Genomic DNA, 22,223 nt, shown 5'->3' on the forward strand with positions numbered 1-22,223 from the left:
GAAAAAAAATTAATGAACAAAAATTATAAAAAATTATCAAAGATATATGGAAGGTAAAAAATGTTGGAGAAACACAATTAATAAATAAATTACTTGTATTAATACTACAACACACAAACTAAAAGAGACTGACACTTGTAGAAGCTGCCGACCTAACATAAGAAACCGCCATAATCTTGCTAGAATTGTCTAGCATGGTTAACATATATGTATGCACCGGCCACTTCCATTGCTTGCTAGAATTCTCTAGCAAAATCTCTGCATGTTTGAACAAAATCTATAGTTTCTGCACCATGACCGAAATGCAGTCTATAGAAGGTACTGCCTTCCACGCTTGCTGCTATACTTTGCTTGAGTTTTCTGGGAGAATCCATGCACTGACTTTGGGCTGGCGTTGATCTTTCAACAGGGAAAACATGCTAATATGCGTTTGTACACATTTTATGAGATTTATATGATCCTGAATGCATTATCTCATTACATCTAAAGCCTATTAATTGATGGTTAACTTACACTGCAGGGATAAATGCATGAGTTGTGGCATCGAGGGTGGATGTGATGGGGATGAGAGGTTAGAGATTATGTTGACAGAAGAGAGAGAGCACAACCCGCCATCGGCTAAAGAGTCTTTTCCGTTGTTGGGAGTGTGCTCTCTCTTCTTCTGTCATCATCTCTTACATTCCCATCTGTAAGCACCGTCTGATCTGCGTCAATCTAACCTCAAAGTAATTGAGATATTCTCTCACCAAAAGGACATTGTTACACACAAATATATAGTTCAACATTGTACAATGTATACAGCTAATAAGGAAATCACTTAATTCGTGGATCTTGTGTGCGTGTGTGTGTATTACTATTTTGTATGCAAAACGGCTAAACTTTCTTATGCAGATGATTCATGTAGCAGCAGTAATCAGCTGAATTATTTTTTGGAGGAATAAATTTTACGAATTATTTTGCAGCCCTTGATCAAATTTATTTTGGAGGAAATTTTTTTACGAATTATCCGAATTCTGGATGTGCCACTAGTTGTGAAAATCAAATTTAACAACTAATACATAAATACTAAGTGTTACGTAACATTGAAATCACGCCCAAAACTACCAAGATTTGGTTTTGGAGATTTCAATCATGCAAGAGGAAAGTGGAGGCCATGTGTTCATGTCATATGGGTCAAACAGCCAAATGTAGCCGTTACAACAATTGGAAGGTACACAAACCACATTTCATTTATTTATTTATCAATTATCAAACCACATTAGTCTTTCTCTAATTTACCCCCAACGTTTTCTATTCTTTTAATTAAGACAAGGGAAAAATGTAGAGATCCAAATATACAGCATGATTTTTTTAAAATTTTACGTCTCTCCGTCAATACTTATTTGGGCTATTGGTTTCCTTAAAAATTCTCTTCGAAACATGTTTGGACAGCGAAGCTCTTGGTTTCATATCAAACATTCTATACTTCCAGCTCTGTTTGTGTAGAAACTGGGCTCTTCTCGTGATCCATGAACTGTGTCCAATCCGAAATCACTAAGGCCCACCTGGTAATTTAATTCATAACTAATATGATTTTTTATTAAAGAAAATAATTAATAAATTAATGTCGGATGGTAACGTTTTCCAACCTCCATCAATTTCTACTTTATGTTTGCCGTGTGTGGTCCACTGCGTTATTGACCAAGAAAAGGATCAAGTCGTCTCTGTCGTCATGAAGTAAACTTAACAGGCTTTGCCAAGAATAATTTTCAGTTTCAACTCCAAATACTTGATCAAAACTGGTCCTTTTGCCAAGAAGAGAAAATGGCTTTGGTTGGAGAGGCTTTGCTCTCCGGTTCAATCAAGGTGATGTGCGACAAGATTGCCTCCGGACAGTTCATGGACTTCTTCCGGGCAAGAAGACTCGACCATTCACTCGTGGACAAACTGAAGGTGAAGTTGATGACCCTCCATGCAGTGCTCAACGACGCAGAGGAGAAGCAGATTGTCAACCGTGCCGTCGGGATGTGGCTTGACGAGCTCAAACATGCTGTGTTCGATGCCGAGGACTTGGTGGATGAGATCGATACTGAAGCTTCGCGTCGCAAGGCGAAAGATCAGACCAAGAAAACCCAGGTGTGGAACTTCCTTTCTACCTCTCGTAAACCTTTTAATTATAAAGGCATGAATGGTAGGATCGAAGTTTTATTCAACAAGTTGGAAGACCTTGCAAATCAAAAAGACATCCTCGGTCTCAGGGGAGGTGTAGTGGGCAAGGTTTCACAAAGAACTCCCACAACTTCTGTTGTTGAGGACGGATTTTGTACCTACGGAAGGGATGGATGTAAAGAAAAGTTAAAAGCTCTACTGCTGCTATCTGACAATGAAAGTAGCAGTAATTTTTCTGTAGTCCCTATAGTCGGTATGGGCGGGGTTGGTAAGACAACTCTTGCTCAACTCCTTTACAACGATGAACAAGTTAAAGAGCATTTTGATAGTAATGCTTGGGTTTGTGTTTCCGAACAGTATGAGGGTTTGAGGGTTATTAAGACCCTTATTGAGGAAATCACTAAAAAGCCTTGTGATATTTTGGAGATGAATTACCTTGAAGTTCAACTAAGGCAACAATTGATGGGAAAGAGATTCTTACTTGTCCTGGATGACCTTTGGAATGAAAACTATGGTGACTGGGATCGGCTACGTACTCTTTTCACGTATGGGGCAAAGGGAAGTAAGGTCATTGTAACAACAAGGAGTAGACGTGTTGCATCCATCGTGCACAATACTATTCCTATTCACGACTTAGAAAAATTGTCGGATGAAGATTGTTGGCTGTTACTAGCAAAACATGCATTTAGAAATGAAAACCCCGGTGCACATCCAGACTTGGTTGAAATTGGTAAGGAAATTGCATGTAAGTGCGATGGTTTACCTCTAGCTGCAAAAACACTAGGGGGTCTCTTAAGTTGCAACCTAGACTACAAGGAGTGGAATCACATATTGAATAGCAATCTTTGGGATCCACCACATGCTGATAGTGTTCTTCCTTCTCTAAGATTGAGCTACCACTATCTTCCAACTTACTTGAAACGATGCTTTGCGTATTGCTCAATTTTTTCAAAAGACTATGAATTTGAAAAGGAAAATGTAATTCTACTATGGATGGCAGAAGGTTTAGTTCCACAAGCAGAGAACGAGAAAGCAATGGAGGAGGTTGGTGGAAGATACTTTGATGAACTGTTATTGCGGTCACTATTTCAAAGGCCAAGATTGGATCGACCAAGTTTCACAATGCATGATCTTATCAATGACTTGGCTATGTTTGTATCTGGAAAGTTTTTTTTAGGTTGGAGCAGAAAAATTCACATGAAGTTCCTGAAAGAGTACGCCACTTGTCGTATATGCGAGGAAAATTTGATACATCTTCAAAATTTGAGCCACTAGAAGAAGTCAAGTGTTTGCGTACCTTCCTTCCAGCATCTTTAGCACCATATGATATTGGGGATCGGGAATATGTTAGCAATAAGGTTCTAGATGATTTACTACCAGCACAAAAATATTTACGGGCATTTTCATTGTCTAGATACAAAAACATCACCGACTTACCTGATTCCATTGGTAACCACATACACTTGCGCTACATTGATCTCTCTTATACGACAATTAAAAGGTTACCAGATACAGTGTGTACCCTCTACAATTTACAAACTCTGTTGTTGAAAGGTTGTTATTATCTTGTTGAGTTGCCTGCAGAGATGAGGAGATTGATTCATTTGCGTCATCTTGATATTGGTGAAACTTTCATAAAAGAGATGCCTGTGCATATGGGTAGACTAAAAAGTTTGAGAACACTGACAGCTTTTGTGTTGGGGGAATCTACTGGGTCAAGCATTGCAGAACTGAGGGAGTTGTCGCACCTTGGAGGAAAAATCTCTATCTTGAATCTGCAAAATGTGGTCGGTGCTATTGATGCCTTGCTGAAGGATAAGAAAGATCTCAAGGAGGTAGAGTTGGCATGGGGTCCTGAAGCTTCCGATGATTTTGTAAAAGAGAGACATGTGCTTGAAAGGCTTCAACCTTGGGTAAATTTGGTGAAGCTAACCATCAGGTGTTATGGCGGAATCAGTTTCCCGAATTGGGTGGGAGACTCGTCCTTCTCCAACTTACAAGTGATGCGTCTCAGTGGCTGTGGTAATTGCAGTTCATTGCCACCAGTTGGTCAGCTACCTGCTCTGAAAGAGCTCTACGTAGAAAGCATGGAATCAGTTGTGAGGGTTGGTGGTGAGTTGTACGGGGGAAATCAACAATTTCAATGTTTAGAGAAGCTAGTGTTTTGGAATATGCCAGAGTGGGAGGAATGGCAGCCAAGTCCAAGTGGAGGTGAAAGTCCAAACTTTCCTTGTCTTAAGGAGTTGAAATTACACAATTGTCCGAAGCTGAGAGGAAACTTGCCCACTCATCTTCCTTCCTTGAAAACACTTCAGGTGTACAATTGTGAGGTTCTACATGAAAACAGGGCCAGTAATACCCTGAACACGGAATCTTTACGAGGATCTCTTGAAGAACTGAGAATAGATGGATGCCCGGGTCTCTCATTGTTACTAGAGTCGACGGAGACGCTGCCGTCGCTTCAGATGCTTGCTATTTATTTTGATGGGAGAGAGTGGTTGCCGCAAATGGTGCACAACAGCAATCGTCTTCAAAGTTTGACTTTATTTGGATGTTCCTCACTCTTGTCGTTCCCTACAAATGGTCTGCCCACCACGCTGACGTCACTCACTATTCTACGATGCGAGAAATTAGAATTCCTATCACGTGAGATGATGGCCAAATTGACTTCCCTTCAGTCATTGTGTCTAGATAGGAGCTGTGATTCTCTGAGGTCGTTCCCTTTGGGCATTTTCCCCAACCTTTCATCTCTTTGGATCGATGGTTGTGAGAATCTGGAATCCCTTTCAGTTGAAGGAGGAGCAGATGAAAATCTCAGCCATCTCAACTCCCTGTCTATTTGGCATTGTCCAAATCTTGTCTCTGTTGCCGACGGGGGATTGCCCACTCCCAACCTCACTTCCTTTCAAGTCTACTACTGCGAGAATTTGAAGTTGTTGCCGGACCGAATGCACACCCTCACCGCCCTTCAAGATTTGCAGATACATGATCTTCCAAATGTGGTGTCATTTGCACAAGGGGGTTTGCCTCCCAACCTACAATCATTTCGGATCAGCTGGTGTGAGAGACTGAGGCCTTCAGTGGAGTGGAGATTGCGAGGACTTGCCTCTCTTCAACAATTTCGGATCTCAGGATACAAGGATCTGGTGGAGATGTTGCTCAATGAACAGCTGCTCCCTGCCACTCTTCACACTCTCCAAATCGATTATGTATGGGATCTGAAATCTTTGGACGGAAAGGGACTTGAGCACCTCACTTCTCTTCAACACCTACAAATTGAATGTTGCAGGAGTCTCAAATTCCTGCCAAAAGAGGGTTTTCCGGCATCTCTTTCTTATCTGTGCATCTGGGGGTGCCCTTCTCTGAAGAAGAGGTATCGGAAAAAGAAGGGAAAAGATTGGAGAAACATAGCTCGCATTCCTTTCATAAAGATAGATGATGAAATCACCATATGACAAGAGGTAAAACCCTGGATGATACTTTTGTCATACTTGTCTCGTTTGCGACATAACTGTAATTTTCTGGTAGGTGTGATGGGACTAACAGATATATCGATTTAATTGATGCAGCGAGCGAGCAAGCAAACCTTTAAAGATAGGATTATCAAATGGTGCTCTGATTTTCTGGACCGTCAATTTTGAAATATTTTGGATGGAAATGGACTTTCAACAGCTCCCACTCTCGCAATTCCTGCCGGGACAGGGACCTCTAGACCTCAGCTCTCGTCAACAGCTGTATAAAGATTGAATGTATCTGAGGGAAAACGATGTTTGCTTACATCGACCACTCAGGTACTTGTGTGTATATATATCTATAATTCTGTGGTTTCCATATGGCGGAATGCTTACTCATCTTTCAGTGCCTCTGTCATCTTGTGGTAGGTGCATATATACATATGTTTGTCTACAAACACCATGGTTGAAGAGAGCATGGCTTATTGGCACCGCTTGCTAGAATGCCAGTGTAAATAGACTTGGTGGCTAGCTGCTGCGCCTACAGATTTCAGTGTAAGTAGTTGAACACTTGAGTGTAATTTGTTCTTCCTTTATGGATCAATGTAATTCAACTGTGCAATCAGTCAGGACAACACGATGGGACTAACGTATTTGTCGGCTTGTTTTCTATATATTAGCATTCTTCTCACCATTTTCGATTTCATGAGCAATCAAGAGAATATTCAAAGTTGCATCTGGACTTGGAGGTTTGTTTTCTATATATTAGCGTGTGTGATGTCGTGTGACTCACATAGCAAGTTAACAAACGAAGAAAAAAATTATTTAAACATTGAAGATTTGCTCACTATATATGCAGGTAATCATTTGATTCGTTAACTGCTCTAGAGGAAGATGCCGTGGAGAAATAGATGATGATAAGCCTTAACCCAAGTTTGATGGTGAAAGTTTTAGCAGCGGGCTCTCAAATTTAGAAACCTTCTTGGTAAGTAGCAACTCAACCGTGGTAGTGCTTCATGTACATGATAGCACATAGCAGGATTTCCCAGTTGCTAAGGGGTCCATTCATTGTTTTTCTGATTCATATGCAGCCACACACTTTGTTGCTGCTTGTGCAGCCAAGTGCGCGCACGGGGGTTCATTTTTCTCTACCATGTACATTTTAGGCCATAACACTACGTCGTTGGCTCCCGATGGCAGATGATTTGGAGGCTGCTGCTGTGGAAGTGGATATAATTCCACTCTATCTTGGCAGGACTGTAGAAGAGGTATCGGAACAAGAAGGGAAAAGATTGGAGAAACATATCTTGCATTCCTTGCATAAAGATAGATGATGAAATCATCATATGAGCCTTCATTTCACTCTCTCCAACTCTCAACTCTCAAGACAAAGCCAGGTACGTATTTAGTACCACTTATCTGTATCTATGTTAAATTGATTGTCCTCAAATTTTCCAACAAAATTGATTGTCTTCAAATTTAATTTGACACTTATCTGTATTTAGCACCACTTAACTGTGTTTGGATGAATGCCAGTACATTGCGTTACTATACAAGGAGGCTGGTTGTTCCGCTACAGATTTCACCACAAGGATATATCAATCTTCGGTTGAACACTGATGATTTGTAAATTGTAATTTACCTTCCTTTTCTTTTGCTTTCTTCATTTTACCTTGTCTATATTTGCATTTATAATATCGGGTATTTTTTAATAGTGGAATCGAAGTATGCTATGCCCCCCTTGGAGAATTTCAGATCAGGGGAAGTGAGGATCTGTTGGGGACATTGCTCAAACGACAGCGGCTCTCTTCCACCCACACCATCTGGACGATCAAGTTTGAAATCTGTGGATCAAAACACCACACACTCTCGGAATTCCTGCCCGGAGAAGGACCTCAGCAGCTATGCATCATCGATTGTCTTGCATTCCTGCCGGAAGAGGATTTGCTGCCATCTCTTTCTTTTCCGAGGATCACCAAAATGTTTGTTCTTCTCGGAACTTTGAACCGCTTATTTGTGGTGGAGGTAGTTTCGAATCGTTTCATTGTGTTGCGCTCAAGTTTTGCTTTTAAACATTGCAAATCAAATTATTTATAAAATTGGATTTAAAAAAAACAATAAGATTATCTGTACTAAATTCATCTAAATTATGAATATAAAAAGGGAAATTCGAACTTGGGTGTAAAAGAGAAAGCACACTGCTCTATACTAGTTGGTGTGGCAAATTTGTATATATATTTTTTATCTTATTAAAAAAGAAACTAGCTAGTGGCTTTGTCATGTCCAACCTTTCTGAGGTTAGGACTCACAGAGACGTTTCGACCTCCACCTGGCTACTATTGTGTGATGCTACAATCAGGGACGTCCTGATACGAGAATTCTTGGAAACTTTTAAAATTTTCATATGATATTTAGGCTTTAATGAGGTAGTGGCATACTTGTAAATAAAGAAAAATTTATTTCCAACGGAATTGGGCTGACAGAATGAATGGCTGAAAAAAAAAAATTATTGCATTTTGGGCTTTTAATTCAGCCCATATCTTTTACTGTTTGTAGGGTCTAATATAAGTTAGTGTGTCTTTATGATTAAATATGAAACTTTTTTTAGTTAAATAATGGCTTATGGTGGTTTTTGGTTAAATAATAGCTTAGCCCCAAATCCTTTTCATTAAAGCTTCCTTAATTTTATTAGGAGGTTGCATGGATTTTGATACGGTATGTTCGCTTTATGCGAGAGATATTTTTAAATCATGGGCGCTACGCGCCCCTCAAATATGTTGCGTTAGTTGTTTATCATTGTTAACAATTGGTAGGATTAAGGCTTTTAATTAGACGTGTTACGCGTGACTTACAAATTTATAATGACATGTGCTTGGCATTGTTTACAATTTCTATTTTATTTTTGATATTTTTATTTAATAAGATACTCTTGCTACTTGCAAGATTGAAATATGAATCAAACAAAATGACTAATACCAAATAATTTAGTACAGATGTGCCAAGAGATCAACAAATATAAGTGAACATATGAAGTATGGATTCCAATGTGTGCATAAATTATCAAGATTGAAGACCATAAAGTTTGCCAACATCAGTGTCACATTTCCACCCATTGGTTCGCACTTCATATTTCAAATTTCCGTTGTTTGTAGATTTAATAGCGCTTTTTTTTTTGTTTTTCTTTTATGGACAATCAAACGTAGGGCTGGAAAAAAATCCCAAAAATCCCAAACCAAACCAAAAAAATCCCGATCCCAAACCAAAAAAATCCCAAACCAAAATTCCCGAAAATTTCGGTATGTCATCCCGAACCAAACCGAAATTTTCAGTATGGGATTCGGGACTACATCTCCATTTTTTCGGTATTCCCATACCGAATAGAAATAAATATTATATATATATATATTATTTTTTAATTATAAGAGAATTATTTTTTAATTAATGGTATTGGTAGCCACTAGTGTGATTAATCTTTGTCTCAACTAAATAACTAATGTTTGTTTGTTCAATTTGTTTGTTTCTATATTCCAGTTGTCTCAACTAATGTGATTAATCTTTGGATATTAGTTTCCTGCATACCTAGCCACTAGTGTGATTAATATGTGGATATTAGTTTCCTGCATACCTAGGCAAATCAAGGAAACAAAGGAGCAAAGACCATTATGCATGCATGAACATATCAGTATACATATATTGTATATATATACACGGACAAGGTGGGTACAGGGCATGCAATTAGTTGAGCTCAAATTTTTTTTTCTTTTGTTTTCGAGTACACAATATAGTTGTTCTTTCAGACATGGGCGCCGCCAAAATTTTCATTTAATTACAATTATGTGGAGGAGGAATCAAAGTTGGAATGTGGGGTGAGATGGCATTAGCCCAAAAACTTTGTGCATAAATGGGTAGTGGGTAGATTGAAACTTAATTTTAGCCCAAAAACATAATATGTCAAATTTTAGCCCAAAAACATAATATGTCAAATTTTAGTCCAAAAGCCCAAAAACATTTCGGGATTCCCGATTTGTCCCGAAATCCCGAAATTATTTCGGGATTCCCGAAAATTGGGATTCCCGAAAATTTGGTTTGGGATTGGTATTGAATTTGGGATTCCCAAAAATTTCGGTTTGGGAATCGGGACAAGGGTTTCGGTAACGGAGAACGGGAAGTTATAATTTGGGAAACGAACCCATTAATTGTTCTCAATGTTGAATTCGTGAGATTAACCATTTTGGTGAAGGTAAAGATTCCGTTTTTGTATGGAAAAGTAAGACCCATAGAGAGAAACTGGAGGAAAGCAGGGAACGGGAGAAGTTGGAGCGCAAGGGAGAAGTGATATTGGAATGAGATGTTACTACGACTACTGCTTCAAATACACTTTTATTTCTTTAAGCACGTTCTAGTTTCTTTCCTCCACTTTCTCTCCTTGCCACGTTTCACCATCATGTCCTTACTTTTTTATTTTTTATTTTATAATCTGTAATAAAAGGGGCAATCTTGAGATATTGAATGTTTCATCGTGATGTGGCAATTGATCTTTTTATATTTTTTTACAAGTAGATGTTTTGGCATTAGAGGAGAATAATGACAAGAGGATGGTGGAGGATGGTGACAATACGATGCCAAAAGGGTAGTGACAAGATAATGGTGGGGTCCATGTGATAATATCATATGGAAAAATGGTGAAATCCAAATATATTGCATGATTTTTTTCTACTGTATTTTTCCAACCTCCACCAATTTCTACTTTAAGTCTGCCGTGTGTGGTCGTCCCACTGCATTATTGACCAAGAAAAATATCAAGTCGTCTCACCACTCACCCGTCATGAAGTAATCTCACAAGATGATGCCATGTGACAAGAGGATGGTAAGGAGAAAAAGCAGTCTGTGGTCCAAACTCTACGAACTACTTTATTTTGCGTGGTCCGCTGCATTATTGACCGAAAAATTATAGAGTTCTCACTAGTCATGAAGTAATCTTAACAGCCTTTGCCAAGAACAATTTTCAGTTTCCCAACTTCAAATACTTGATCAAAATTAGTCCTTTGGCCACGAAGAGAGAAAAATGAACGATAATTATATTTTGATTGTGAGTTCTAATAACAACACTCAATTATTATTATTTTGGTAAAGCTTAGAGCCAAAACGAGGGAGAAGTAGATATCCAATTCTAATAGTTTACCATGCGATGATTGTCGTCGAAATTAACTCATATCTTGCTCTACATGAGTATCTCACTCTCGTTTGAAAGCACATGTCTAGTAAAACAAATGTCTATGAAAGAAAATCTCTCATGCTTGATCAATTTCGACTAATTGGGGCAACATGGGTAAATTTTCAAGAATTCAGATGTCTATGAAAGCAGAAGCTTTTAATTTGAGTTGTAATTATTGAATTCTCTTAACGAAAAACTCATGTTACTGTTTACTTTAACGAAAAACCATATTTTTACACTAAAAAGTCAATCTTGGTAATATTCACTTTACCCTTTATTTTATCATTTTTTTAAACTCAAAGTTTTCAAACCATTTTCATTAATTTTCCTTTCATTTTATTGGGGGATCTGGGATCTACTTGATTTCTCTCTGCAGTGGAATTAAAATTGGGATTTTGATGCGTCTTTGTTATTTTTGTGGTTAATTTAAAGGTATTATTTAATTATATTTTCGATGAAATTTATTAATCTCATGTTAATCAATTGCTATTAGGGTTTTGTGATTGATTTAATTTTATTAGGGAGGTTGCGTTAAGATTGTCTTCTAGATTTGAAGAATTCAAATTTGCAAGTTGGTTTGTGGCAATTTTCAGTCACCATGATTTGGTTTAAAGGATAATCATTTTGTAACTTGCTGTTTGTGTTATATTTTCAGCTGGGCATTTTGGTTGACTGTTAGCCTTTGGCTTCGGCTCACTGGGAACTTATGAAAATTGAAGTAATGGGAGGCTACTCCACTATAATTTATTGTGCTTTTACTTGGAGCACAACAGCTATTTTGTTCAAGCACACCAGCTTTCACTTCAAGCACAACAGTCATAGTTTATTAACAAAAATTTATATAAAAAAAAAATGACCCGTGGACCTATAGGAATCGGCTCGTTTCAAACGAGCCAAGTTAAGTCCGATTTCATTTCTCAGCTAACAGGACCCGTCCTGCCCCACCACATTTCATTTACAAACGGGTTCGGTCTGTTTGCTTCAATTTTGAGTCTGGCCTGGTTCGTATCCATCCCTAGTTTATTCCACATTTGCGTATACAATCTTCTTTATTTACTCTAAACTAACATCTCTGCATGCGCGTTATGTATTTTTTTTAATCATAGGTGTTACCCAGCCCTAAAATGTGTCGCATTAGTTATTTATCATTGTTAACAATTGGTACATGGATTAGAGGCATTTAATCAAGCGTGCTAACAATAGTACATGGATTAGAGGTCTTTAATCAGGCGTGCTACGCTTGACTTACAAATTTATAATTACATGCGCTTGGAACTATTTACAAATGTTTATTTTATTTTTGATATTTTCATTTACTAAGATACTCTTGCTACTTACAAAACTGAAATATGAATCAAACAAAACTGCTAATATCAAACAATTTAGGAGAGTGTAGTCAAACTAAGATTTTAAAGGATTTTAAAAGTGATAGATTTGATAGGATTTAAGAGGATTAAAGACTACTACAAAATTCATATGGATTTTTAAAGAATTTGAAAGGATTGTGGTGGAAGGATTTGAAATCCTAGAGGGTGAGGTTGGATTCTTTTTAATAGTGGTTATATATACTTTTGGCTCTCAAATTCTACAAAATCCACAACTTATTGAAATCCTCCAAAATCTTAATTTTTTTAATACGCTTGGATTTGGATGGATTTTAAAATCCTTTAAAATCTTTTAATTGACTACACCTAAATTTTAAAGGATTCTAAAATTCTTTAATTGACTACACCTAGATTTGAATGAATTCTAAAATCCTTTAAAATCTTTTAATTAACTACACTAGAATTTTAAAATCTTTTAAAATCCTCTCAAATCCAAGTTTGACTACATCCCTTTAGTATAGATGTGCCAAGAGATCAACAAATACAAGTAAAATATTAAGTACGGATTCCAAGGCGCATAGATTATCAAGATTGAAGACCATAAAGTTTGCTAACATCAATGTCACATTTCCACCTATTGGTTCGCACTTCATGCTTCAAATTTCCGTTGTTTGTAGATTTAATTGTGGTTAGTTTTTCTTTTCTTGGCTGGGCAACCAAGCGGATGCTTCAAATACAATTTATTTCCCTAAGCACGTTCTAGTTTTTTCCTCCACTTTCTCTCCTTGCCTCCTTTTACCATCATGTCCTTACTTTTTTACTTATATATAACATGTAATGAAAGGGTAATTTTGAAATATTAAATGTTTCACCTGTTTTTCCTTTTGACTGTATATATGTAGAAGATAGAGATGGATTGTCTGCCCTTCTCCCCATACTTTCTACATGCCCTCTTATTTTATGCAATTACGGTTAAATCATGTCAACATTTATTTTTTGTCTTATTATTTTTATAAAAAATTTAATATAAAATGTTAACGTAATTTAACGATGATCGTACAAAACAGAAAAACATGAGGAAGGTATGGGAAGGAGAGGGGCAGACAATCCATCTTCGTAGAAGATGGTGACAAGACGATGCCAAGAGGGAGGTGACAAGAGAATGGTGGGGCCCATGTGATAATATCATATGGAAAAATGGTCAAATCCAAATATATTGCATGATTTTTTCTGCTGTATTTTTCCAAACACCACCAATTACTACTTTATGTTTGCCTCGAGTGGTCCACCGTATTATTGACCAAAAAAATATTAAGATCATCTTCAACTGAAAGGTTTAGAAAGTCAGAAGATTGAAAATAGTTCGAAAATCATCTCCAATCGAGGGCTATACCAGAGGGCTTGTGAATTTGAGAGGGCCCACTAGAATCTAAAAAGGCCAAATGGCTGGAGGGTTGGCCAGGAAAACTGGAAATCCTGTCTGTTATAATCAACAATAATGCTTTGATTTTTTTTTTTTACAGTTTTATTATTATTTTTTATTTACAAAATTTTTCTTATAACTTCTATTTTTCATTTTTTTTAAATTCTATTTTTTCCAATAACTTTTATTTTACAAAATTTGTTTCATATTTTTTTTAAATTCCATTTTTTCCTATAATTTCTATTTCACAAAATTTGTTTCATTTTATTTTAAATTTTATTTTTTTCCTATAATTTCGATTTCACAAAATTTGTTTCATATATTTTTTTAATTCTATTTTTTTCCTATAATTTCCTAAGTCATTATACAACATTAAATTAAGGGGTGTGCTATCCACACACCCCTTGATAATTTTTGTCCGTTGATCTTCTTCAATTCATCCGATCCGACGACCGAATATTAAAAATGTGTATGAGAAGTAAAATGGCGTGTGTGGATATCACACCCCTAAATTAAATTAAGTAACATGAAACAACATTAATAACATTAACCAACATAAAAATTATATAACATAAAAAAAACATTTTACAACATGAAACTTAAACAACATTTAAGTTGTGGTTTTTAAATAATAAATTATGTTTGGCCTTATGGCCCTTGGTTGGAGACGGTTTTTTGTGACAAGGCTAAAACGAGCCCTCTGGTCCTCAGTTAGAGACGGAGGCAAATATGACCATGTACTATTCATTAAAATATTAATATTTTAGAGGGTCAGAGGATTAAAACGAGCCCTCTGGCCAGCCCTCGGTTGGAAATGGCCTAAATCGTCTCCCCAGTTATGAAGTAATCTTAATAGCCTTTGCTAAGAACAACTTTCAGTTTCCCAACTTCAAATACTTTTTTTTTTTTGGACAAAGTTCCAACTTCAAATACTTGATCAGAATTAATCCTTTGGCCATGAAGAGAGAAAAATGAATGATAATTATATTTTGATTGTCAGTTCCAATAACAACATCCAATTATTATTGTTTTGGTAAAGCCTAGAGCCAAACCGAGGGAACATTAGATATCCAGTTCTAATAGTTTATCATGTGATGCATGTCGTCGAAATTAACCCATACCTTGTTCTACATGAGTCTCTCACACTCGTTTGAAAGAAGATGTCTAGTAAAACAAATGTCAATGAAAGCAGAAGCTTTTAATTTGAGTTGTAATTATTGAATTCTCATTTGCATGTTTCATTTTATTGGGGGATCTGGGGATCTACTCAATTTCTCTCTGCAGTGGAATTGAAAATTGGAATTTTGATGCAGTTTTGTTATTTTTGTGGTTAATTAAAGGTATTATCTAATTTTATTTTCAATGAAATTTATTAATCTCATGTTAATCAATTGCTATTAGGGTTTTGTGATTGATTTAATTTTAAGGAAAACTAACGAAAAGTTCAAAAAAACTTTAGTTTTAATAAAATCCACTTTAGGAATTTGCTATTAGCAAAGGAAAGTCGTCGTGCACTCAATCCATCCTTGATAACTTCGTTACACAAGTGCACAATGATTTTTTTAAAGTGCCAATAAAAATTCTTCTGCAATATTTCAAATCTCTTATTGCCCTTATTTTATTTATGAGTAAATTGTAGCAATGATCCCTTAACCCATCAAAATCTGCAGCTATGGTCCCTTAGCTTTAATTCAAATGGAGAAATGGTCCCTCAACTTTAACCCAATTGAAGCAATGGTCACTCAATTTTAACCAATTTGATTAAATTACAGAGATAAAAATAGAGGTTCAAATTTATATGTAAAAGAGGGAGTGCAATGTTAATCTAAATTAAGAAGCGATAAACGTATACTTTTGTATAATTATGCGGCATCAAATTCGATAATTTGACAATATAAGTGTGCAGCTCGAGTGTGTTCTTAATTAGTTTTGTGCAAAAACATGTTAACCTTCACTCAAAATTGGTTAACGCAAGAAAATATAGGCAAAGCAGAATGGTCCCATGAATGTTGAATATACAGGCAAAGCAAATCCAAAACACGAATGGTCCCATAAATGTTGAAAATATAGGCAAAGCAAGAAAAGTAAGAAACTTTTCAAAATTTTTTTTCCATAGCGAGATTAAAAGTATAAAATGTAAATAATAATTATAGAAATTAAAAGTATAAAATGTAAATAATAATTGTAGAAATTGAACCCAACATTGAGGTCCTGCCCGAAACTTTTACTTTATTTTCCACGCGAAGATGTTCCCCTTGGAATTAGACGACGCCATGTGAAAAGATGCTCGAAACTTTTACTTTATTTTTCACACGAAGACGTTCCCCTTGGAAGTAGAAATAATGACAAGATGGTGACAAGACGATGCCATGTGAAAAGACGATGCCATGTGACAAGAGGATGGTGGGAACATGTGATCATATCATATGGAAAAATGTTGAGATCCAATGCATTGCGTGATTCTTTTTAGTGTGTTTTTCCGAACTCCACCAATTACTACTTTATGTTTGCCGTGTGTGGTCCCCTGCATTATTGATCAAAAAATTATCAAGTCGTCTCACCAGTCATGAACATGAAGTAATCTTAACAGCCTTTGCCAAGAACAATTTTCAGCTTCCCAACTTCAAATACTTGATCAGAATTAATCCTTTGGCCACGAAGAGAGAAAATGGCTTTGGTTGGAGAGGCTTTGCTCTCCGGTTCGATCCAGGTGCTGTGCGACAAGATCGCCTCCGGACAGTTCGTGGACTTCTTCCGGGCAACAAGACTCGACCATTCACTCATGGGCAAACTGAAGGCGACGTTGATGATCCTTCGTGCAGTGCTCAACGATGCAGAGGAGAAGCAGATCGTCAACCCTGACGTCGGGATGTGGCTGGACGAGCTCAACAGGTGCTGTGTTCGATGCCGAGGACTTGGTGGATGAGATCGATGCTGAAGCTTTGCGTTGCAAGGCGGAAGATCAGACTAAGAAAACCCAGGTGTGGGACATCCTTTCTACCTCTCTTAATCCTTTTCATTATAAAGGCTTGAATGGTAGAATAAAAGATTTATTCAACGAGTTGGAACACCTTGCAAAACAAAAAGACATCCTCGGTCTTAGGGGAGGTGTTGTGGGCAAGGTTTCACAAAGAACTCCCACAACTTCTGTTGTTGAGGACGGATTTTGTACCTACGGAAGGGAAGGAGATAAGGAAAAGTTAAAAGCTCTGCTGCTGCTATCTGACAATGAAAGTAGCAGTAATTTTTCTGTAGTCCCTGTCGTCGGAATGGGTGGGGTTGGTAAGACGACTCTTGCTCAACTGCTTTACAACGATGAACAAGTTAAAGAGCTCTTTGATACTAATGCCTGGGTTTGTGTTTCCGAACAGTATGAGGCTTTGAGGGTTATTAAGACCCTTATTGAGGAAATCACTAAAAGGCCTTGCGACAATTGGAGATGAATTTACTTGAAGTTCAACTAAGGCAACAATTGATGGGAAACAGAGTTCTTACTTGTCCTGGATGACCTTTGGAATGAAAACTACGGTGACTGGGATCGGCTACGAACTCTTTTCACGTATGGGGCAAAGGGAAGCAAGGTCATTGTAACAACAAGGAGTAGACGTGTTGCATCCATCGTGCACAATACTATTCCTGTTCACGACTTAGAAGAATTGTCGGATGGAGATTGTTGGTTGTTGCTAGCAAAACATGCGTTCAGAAATGAAAACCCCGGTGCACATCCAGACTTGGTTGAAATTGGTAAGCAAATTGCACGTAAGTGCAAGGGTTTGCCTCTAGCCGCAAAAACGCTAGGGGGTCTCTTAAGTTGCAACCTAGACTACAAGGAATGGAATCACATATTGAATAGCAATCTTTGGGATCTACAACATGCTGATGGTGTTCTTCCTTCTCTAAGATTGAGCTACCACTATCTTCCAACTTACTTGAAACGATGTTTTGCTTATTGCTCAATTTTTCCGAAGGATTATGAATTTGAAAAGGAAAATGTCATTCTGCTATGGATGGCAGAAGGTTTAATTCCACATGCAGAGAACGAGAAAGCTATGGAGGAGGTTGGTGGAAGATACTTTGACGAACTGTTATTGCGGTCACTATTTCAAAGGCCAAGATTGGATCGACCAAGGTTCACAATGCATGATCTTATCAATGACTTGGCTATGTTTGTGTCTGGAAAGTTATGTTTTAGGTTGGAGCAGAAAAATTCACATGAAATTCCTGAAAGAGTTCGCCACTTATCGTATATGCGAGGACAATTTGATACATCTTCAAAATTTGAGCCACTAGAAGGAGTCAAGTGTTTGCGTACCTTCCTTCCAGGGTCTTTAGCACCATATTATCCTTGGGGTCATGAATATGTAAGCAATAAGGTTCTAGATGATTTACTACCAGCACAAAAATATTTACGGGCATTTTCATTGTCAAGATACAAAAACATCACTCACTTACCTGATTCCATTGGTAACCACATACACTTGCGCTACATTGATCTCTCTTATACAACAATTAAAAGGTTACCAGATACAGTGTGTACCCTCTACAATTTACAAACTCTGTTGTTGAAAGGTTTCTTCTCTTGTTGAATTGCCTGCAGACATGAGGAAATTGATTCATTTACGTCATCTTGATATTGATAGAACCAACATAAAAGAGATGCCCGTGCATATGGGTAGACTAAAAAGATTGAGAACGCTGACAGATTTTGTGCTGGGGAAATCTACTGGGTCAAGCATTGCAGAACTGAGGGAATTGTCGCATCTTGGAGGAAAAATTTCTATCTTGAATCTGCAAAATGCAGTCGGTGCAATTGATGCCTTGCTGAAGGATAAGAAAGATCTCAAAGAGGTAGAGTTGGCATGGGGTCCTGAAGTTTCCGATGATTCCGTAAAAGAGAGACATGTACTCGAAAGACTACAACCTTGGGTAAATTTGGTGAAACTAACCATCATGCGTTATGGCGGAACCAGTTTCCCGAATTGGGTGGGAGACTCTTCCTTCTCCAACTTACAAGTGATGCGTCTCATTGGTTGTGGTAATTGCATTTCATTGCCCCCAGTTGGTCAGCTACCTGCTCTGAAAGAGCTCTACGTAGAAAGGATGGAATCAGTTGTGAGTGTTGGTGTTGAGTTGTACGGGGGAAATCAACAATTTCAATGTTTAGAGAAGCTAGAGTTTTGGGATATGCCAGAGTGGGAGGAATGGCAGCCAAGTCCAAGTGGAGGTGAAAGTCCAAACTTTCCTTGTCTTAAGGAGTTGAAATTACACAATTGTCCGAAGCTGAGAGGAAACTTGCCCACTCATCTTCCTTCCTTGAAAATACTTGATGTGTACAATTGTGAGGTTCTACATGAAAACAGGGCCAGTAATACCCTGAACACGGAATCCTTACGAGGATCTCTTGAACAACTGACAATAAAGGGATGTCTGGGTCTTAAGGAGTCGACGGAGACGCTGCCGTCGCTTCAGATGCTTGATATTTCTGATCCTGGTGGGAGAGAACGGTTGCCGCAAATGGTGCACAAATGCAATCGTCTTCAAAGTTTGACTTTATATGAATGTTCCTCACTCTTGTCGTTCCCTACAAATGGTCTGCCCACCACGCTGACGTCACTCCGTATAGAAAAGTGCAAGAAATTAGAATTCCTATCACGTGAGATGATGGCCAAATTGACTTCCCTTCAGTCTTTGGATCTAACAGAGAGCTGTGATTCTCTGAGGTCGTTCCCTTTGGGCATTTTCCCCAACCTTTCATCTCTTGATATATGGAGATGTGAGAATCTGGAATCCCTATCTGTATCTGTTGAAGGAGGAGCAGATGAAAATCTCAGCCATCTCAACTCCCTGGTTATCGGTTGCTGTCCACATCTTGTCTCTTTTCCCGACGGGGGATTGCCCACTCCCAACCTCACTTACTTTTCATTAAATGAATGCGAGAATTTGAAGTTGTTGCCGGACCGAATGCACACCCTCACCGCCCTTCAAAGATTAACGATACACCGTCTTCCAAATGTGGTGTCATTTGCACAAGGGGGTTTGCCTCCCAACCTACAATCATTTTGGATCTCAGGAAACAAGGATCTGGTGGAGACGTTGCTCAATGAACAGCTGCTCCCTGCCACTCTTCACACTCTCGAAATCTATCATGTATCGAATCTGAAATCTTTGGACGGAAAGGGATTTGAGCACCTCATTTCTCTTCAACACCTAGAAATTTCACGCTGCGAGAGTCTCGAATTCCTGCCAAAAGAGGGTTTTCCGGCATCTCTTTCTTATGTCAGCATCAGAGATTGCCCTTGTTTGAAGAAGGGAAAAGATTGGAGTAACATAGCTCGCATTCCTTGCATACACATAGATGATGAAATCACCATATGAGCTTTCATTCACTCTCTAACTCTCAACTCTCAAGAAAAAAACCAGGTACTTTTTTTATTTATTCTTAAATTGATTGTCCTCGGCAATATTCCAGCTTAAATTAAAGCTTCAGAGTCTAATTACGATGAAATTACAGGAGAGTGCGAGGGGAGTGAATTATTTCTAGTCTGATACTGTGGAACTACTTGGGGGTCGATATATATGATTCTCCTGCAGGTACTTGTTTGTGTATATACTGCTGCAGTTTCCATATGGCGGAATGCTTACTCATCTTTCAATGCCTCTGTCATCTTGTGGTAGGTGCATATACATATGTTTCTCTACAAACACCATGGTTGAAGAAAGCATGGCTTATTAGCACCGCTTGCTAGAATGCCAGTGTAAATAGACTTGGTGGCTATCTGCTGCGCCTACAGATTTCAGTGTAAGTAGTTGAACACTTGAGTGTAATTTGTTCTTCCTTTATGGATCAATATAATTCAACTATGCAATCAGTCAGGACAACACGATGGGACTAACATATTTGTCGGCTTGTTTTCTATATATTAGCATTCTTCTCACCATTGTGGATTTCATGAGCAATCAAGAGAATATTCAAAGTTGCATCTGGACTTGGAGGTTTGTTTTCTATATATTAGCGTGTGTGATGTAGCAAGTTAACAAAGAAAGAAAAAAATTATTTAAACATTGCAGATTTCCTCACTATATATGCAGGTAATCATTTGATTCGTTAACTGCTCTAGAGGAAGATGCCATGGAGAAATAGATGATGATAAGCCTTAACCCAAATTTGATGGTGAAAGTTGGAGCAGTGGGCTCTCAAATTTAGAACCCTTCTTGGTAAGTACCAACTCAACCATGGTAGTGCTTCATGTACATGATAGCATATAGCAGGATTTCCCAGTCGCTAAGGGGTCCATTCATTGTTTTTCCGATTCATATGCAGCCACACACTTTGTTGCTGCCTGTGCAGCCAAATGCGCGCACAGGGGTTCATTTTTCTCTACCACGTACATTTTAGGCCATGACACTACGTCGTTGGCTGCCAATGGCGGTTGATTTGGAGGCTGCTGCTATGGAAGTGGATATAATTCCACTCTATCTTTGGCAGGACTGTAGCAAAAGGAGAAGCATTATTCTGCGTTGAAGTTGTTGTTGTTGGCAGGACTGTGCTGCCAAATGCGAGAATTTGAAGTTGCTGCTGGCCCAAATGCACACCCTCGCCGCCCTTCAACATTTGTGGATACAAAATCTTCCAAATCTGGGGTCACCTGCACAAGGGGTTTTGCCTCCCAACCTACGAACATTTTGGATCGAAAATTGTGAGAGACTGAGGCCTTCAGTGGAGTGGGGATTGCAAGGACTTGCCTCTCTCCCAGAATTTCGGGTCCAAGGAAACAAGGATCCGTTGGAGATGTTGCTCTGGGAACAGCTGCTCCTTGCCACTCTTCACAATCTCTGGATCTCTATACTTTCAAATCTGAAATCTTTGGACGAAAGGGACTTAAGCATCTCACTTCTCTTCAACAGCTACAAATTTCAAGCTGCGAGAGTCTCGAATTCCTGCCGGAAGAGGGTTTGCCGGCATTTCTTTCTTATCTGAGCATCTGGGGTTGTCCTTCTCTGAAGAATCGGAACAAGAAGGGAAAAGATTGGAGAAACATATCTCGCATTCCTTGCATAAAGATAGATGATGAAATCACCATACAAATTTCAAGCTGCGAGAGTCTCGAATTCCTGCCGGAAGAGGGTTTGCCGGCATTTCTTAAATTGTAATTGACCTTCCTTTTCTTTTGCTTTCTTCATTTTGCCTTGTCTATATTTGCATTTATAATATCGGGTATTTTTTTAACAGTGGAATCGAACTATGCTATGTCCCCCTTGGAGAATTTCAGATCAGGGGAAGTGAGGATCTATTGGAGACATTGCTCAAACAACAGCGGCTCTCTTCCACTCACACCATCTGGACGATCAAGTTTGAAATCTGTGGATCAAAACACCACGCACTCTCGGAATTCCTGCCCGGAGAAGGACCTCAGCAGCAATGCATCATCGATTGTCTTGCATTCCTGCCGCAAGAGGATTTGCCGCCATCTCTTTCTTTTCCGAGGATCACCAAAATGTTTGTTCTTCTCTGAACAGGAGGTGTGCAAAGAATATGAATGGAAAAGATTGAGGCAATATGGTTCACATTCCTTGCAAATTTCATTGATGGAAATCAAAGTCGGAACGTTGAACTGCTTATTTTTTTAATTTTGTACTTAAAACCTTCAGCAGGGCTGGTT

General features: G+C 38.3%; 3 protein-coding genes across 12 annotated transcripts; all 3 read left to right on the forward strand.

Moving 5' to 3' along the window:
- The first annotated feature begins 1,803 nt into the window (after positions 1–1,803).
- Positions 1,804–3,349, forward strand: LOC125470404 (putative disease resistance RPP13-like protein 1). Its single transcript, XM_048569368.1, has 2 exons — positions 1,804–3,192; positions 3,326–3,349. The coding sequence occupies exons 1-2, from the start codon at positions 1,804–1,806 to the stop codon at positions 3,347–3,349; spliced, it is 1,413 nt and encodes a 470-aa protein (XP_048425325.1).
- Positions 3,250–22,215, forward strand: LOC103939665 (putative disease resistance protein At3g14460). 10 transcript variants are annotated; one of them, XM_018645614.2, is made up of 8 exons: positions 3,250–5,609; positions 5,718–5,939; positions 6,030–6,155; positions 6,281–6,349; positions 6,460–6,585; positions 6,692–6,997; positions 7,106–7,233; positions 7,316–7,883. In XM_018645614.2, the coding sequence occupies exon 1, from the start codon at positions 3,381–3,383 to the stop codon at positions 5,601–5,603; it is 2,223 nt and encodes a 740-aa protein (XP_018501130.2). In that variant the 5' UTR covers positions 3,250–3,380; the 3' UTR covers positions 5,604–5,609; positions 5,718–5,939; positions 6,030–6,155; positions 6,281–6,349; positions 6,460–6,585; positions 6,692–6,997; positions 7,106–7,233; positions 7,316–7,883. The 10 variants fall into 10 exon arrangements, with proteins under 10 accessions (XP_018501130.2, XP_018501126.2, XP_048425400.1 ...); XM_018645610.2 differs by having other exon boundaries at positions 7,137–7,233; XM_048569443.1 differs by having other exon boundaries at positions 7,180–7,233.
- Positions 16,232–19,938, forward strand: LOC103965118 (putative disease resistance RPP13-like protein 1). The gene is given in 4 exon segments (XM_048569369.1): positions 16,232–16,455; positions 16,604–16,949; positions 17,052–18,125; positions 18,127–19,938. Coding segments are annotated over 4 exon segments (3,456 nt in total).
- Positions 22,216–22,223: the final 8 nt, after the last annotated feature.

Source organism: the organism of the source record quoted next, unplaced genomic scaffold (genome assembly GCF_019419815.1).
Source record: "Pyrus x bretschneideri cultivar Hongxiangsu unplaced genomic scaffold, Pyrus_bretschneideri_v1 Contig5, whole genome shotgun sequence".
Lineage (NCBI taxonomy): Eukaryota > Viridiplantae > Streptophyta > Magnoliopsida > Rosales > Rosaceae > Pyrus > Pyrus x bretschneideri.

Coding starts and splice junctions, on each gene's coding strand:
- LOC125470404 (XM_048569368.1), top strand. CDS start 1,804: ATGGCTTTGGTTGGAGAGGCTTTGCTCTCCGGTTCAATCAAGGTGATG. Junction 3,193..3,325: donor ACGAGAAAGCAATGGAGGAG/GTTGGTGGAAGA, acceptor AGTTTTTTTTAG/GTTGGAGCAGAAAAATTCAC.
- LOC103939665 (XM_048569444.1), top strand. CDS start 3,381: ATGCGAGGAAAATTTGATACATCTTCAAAATTTGAGCCACTAGAAGAA.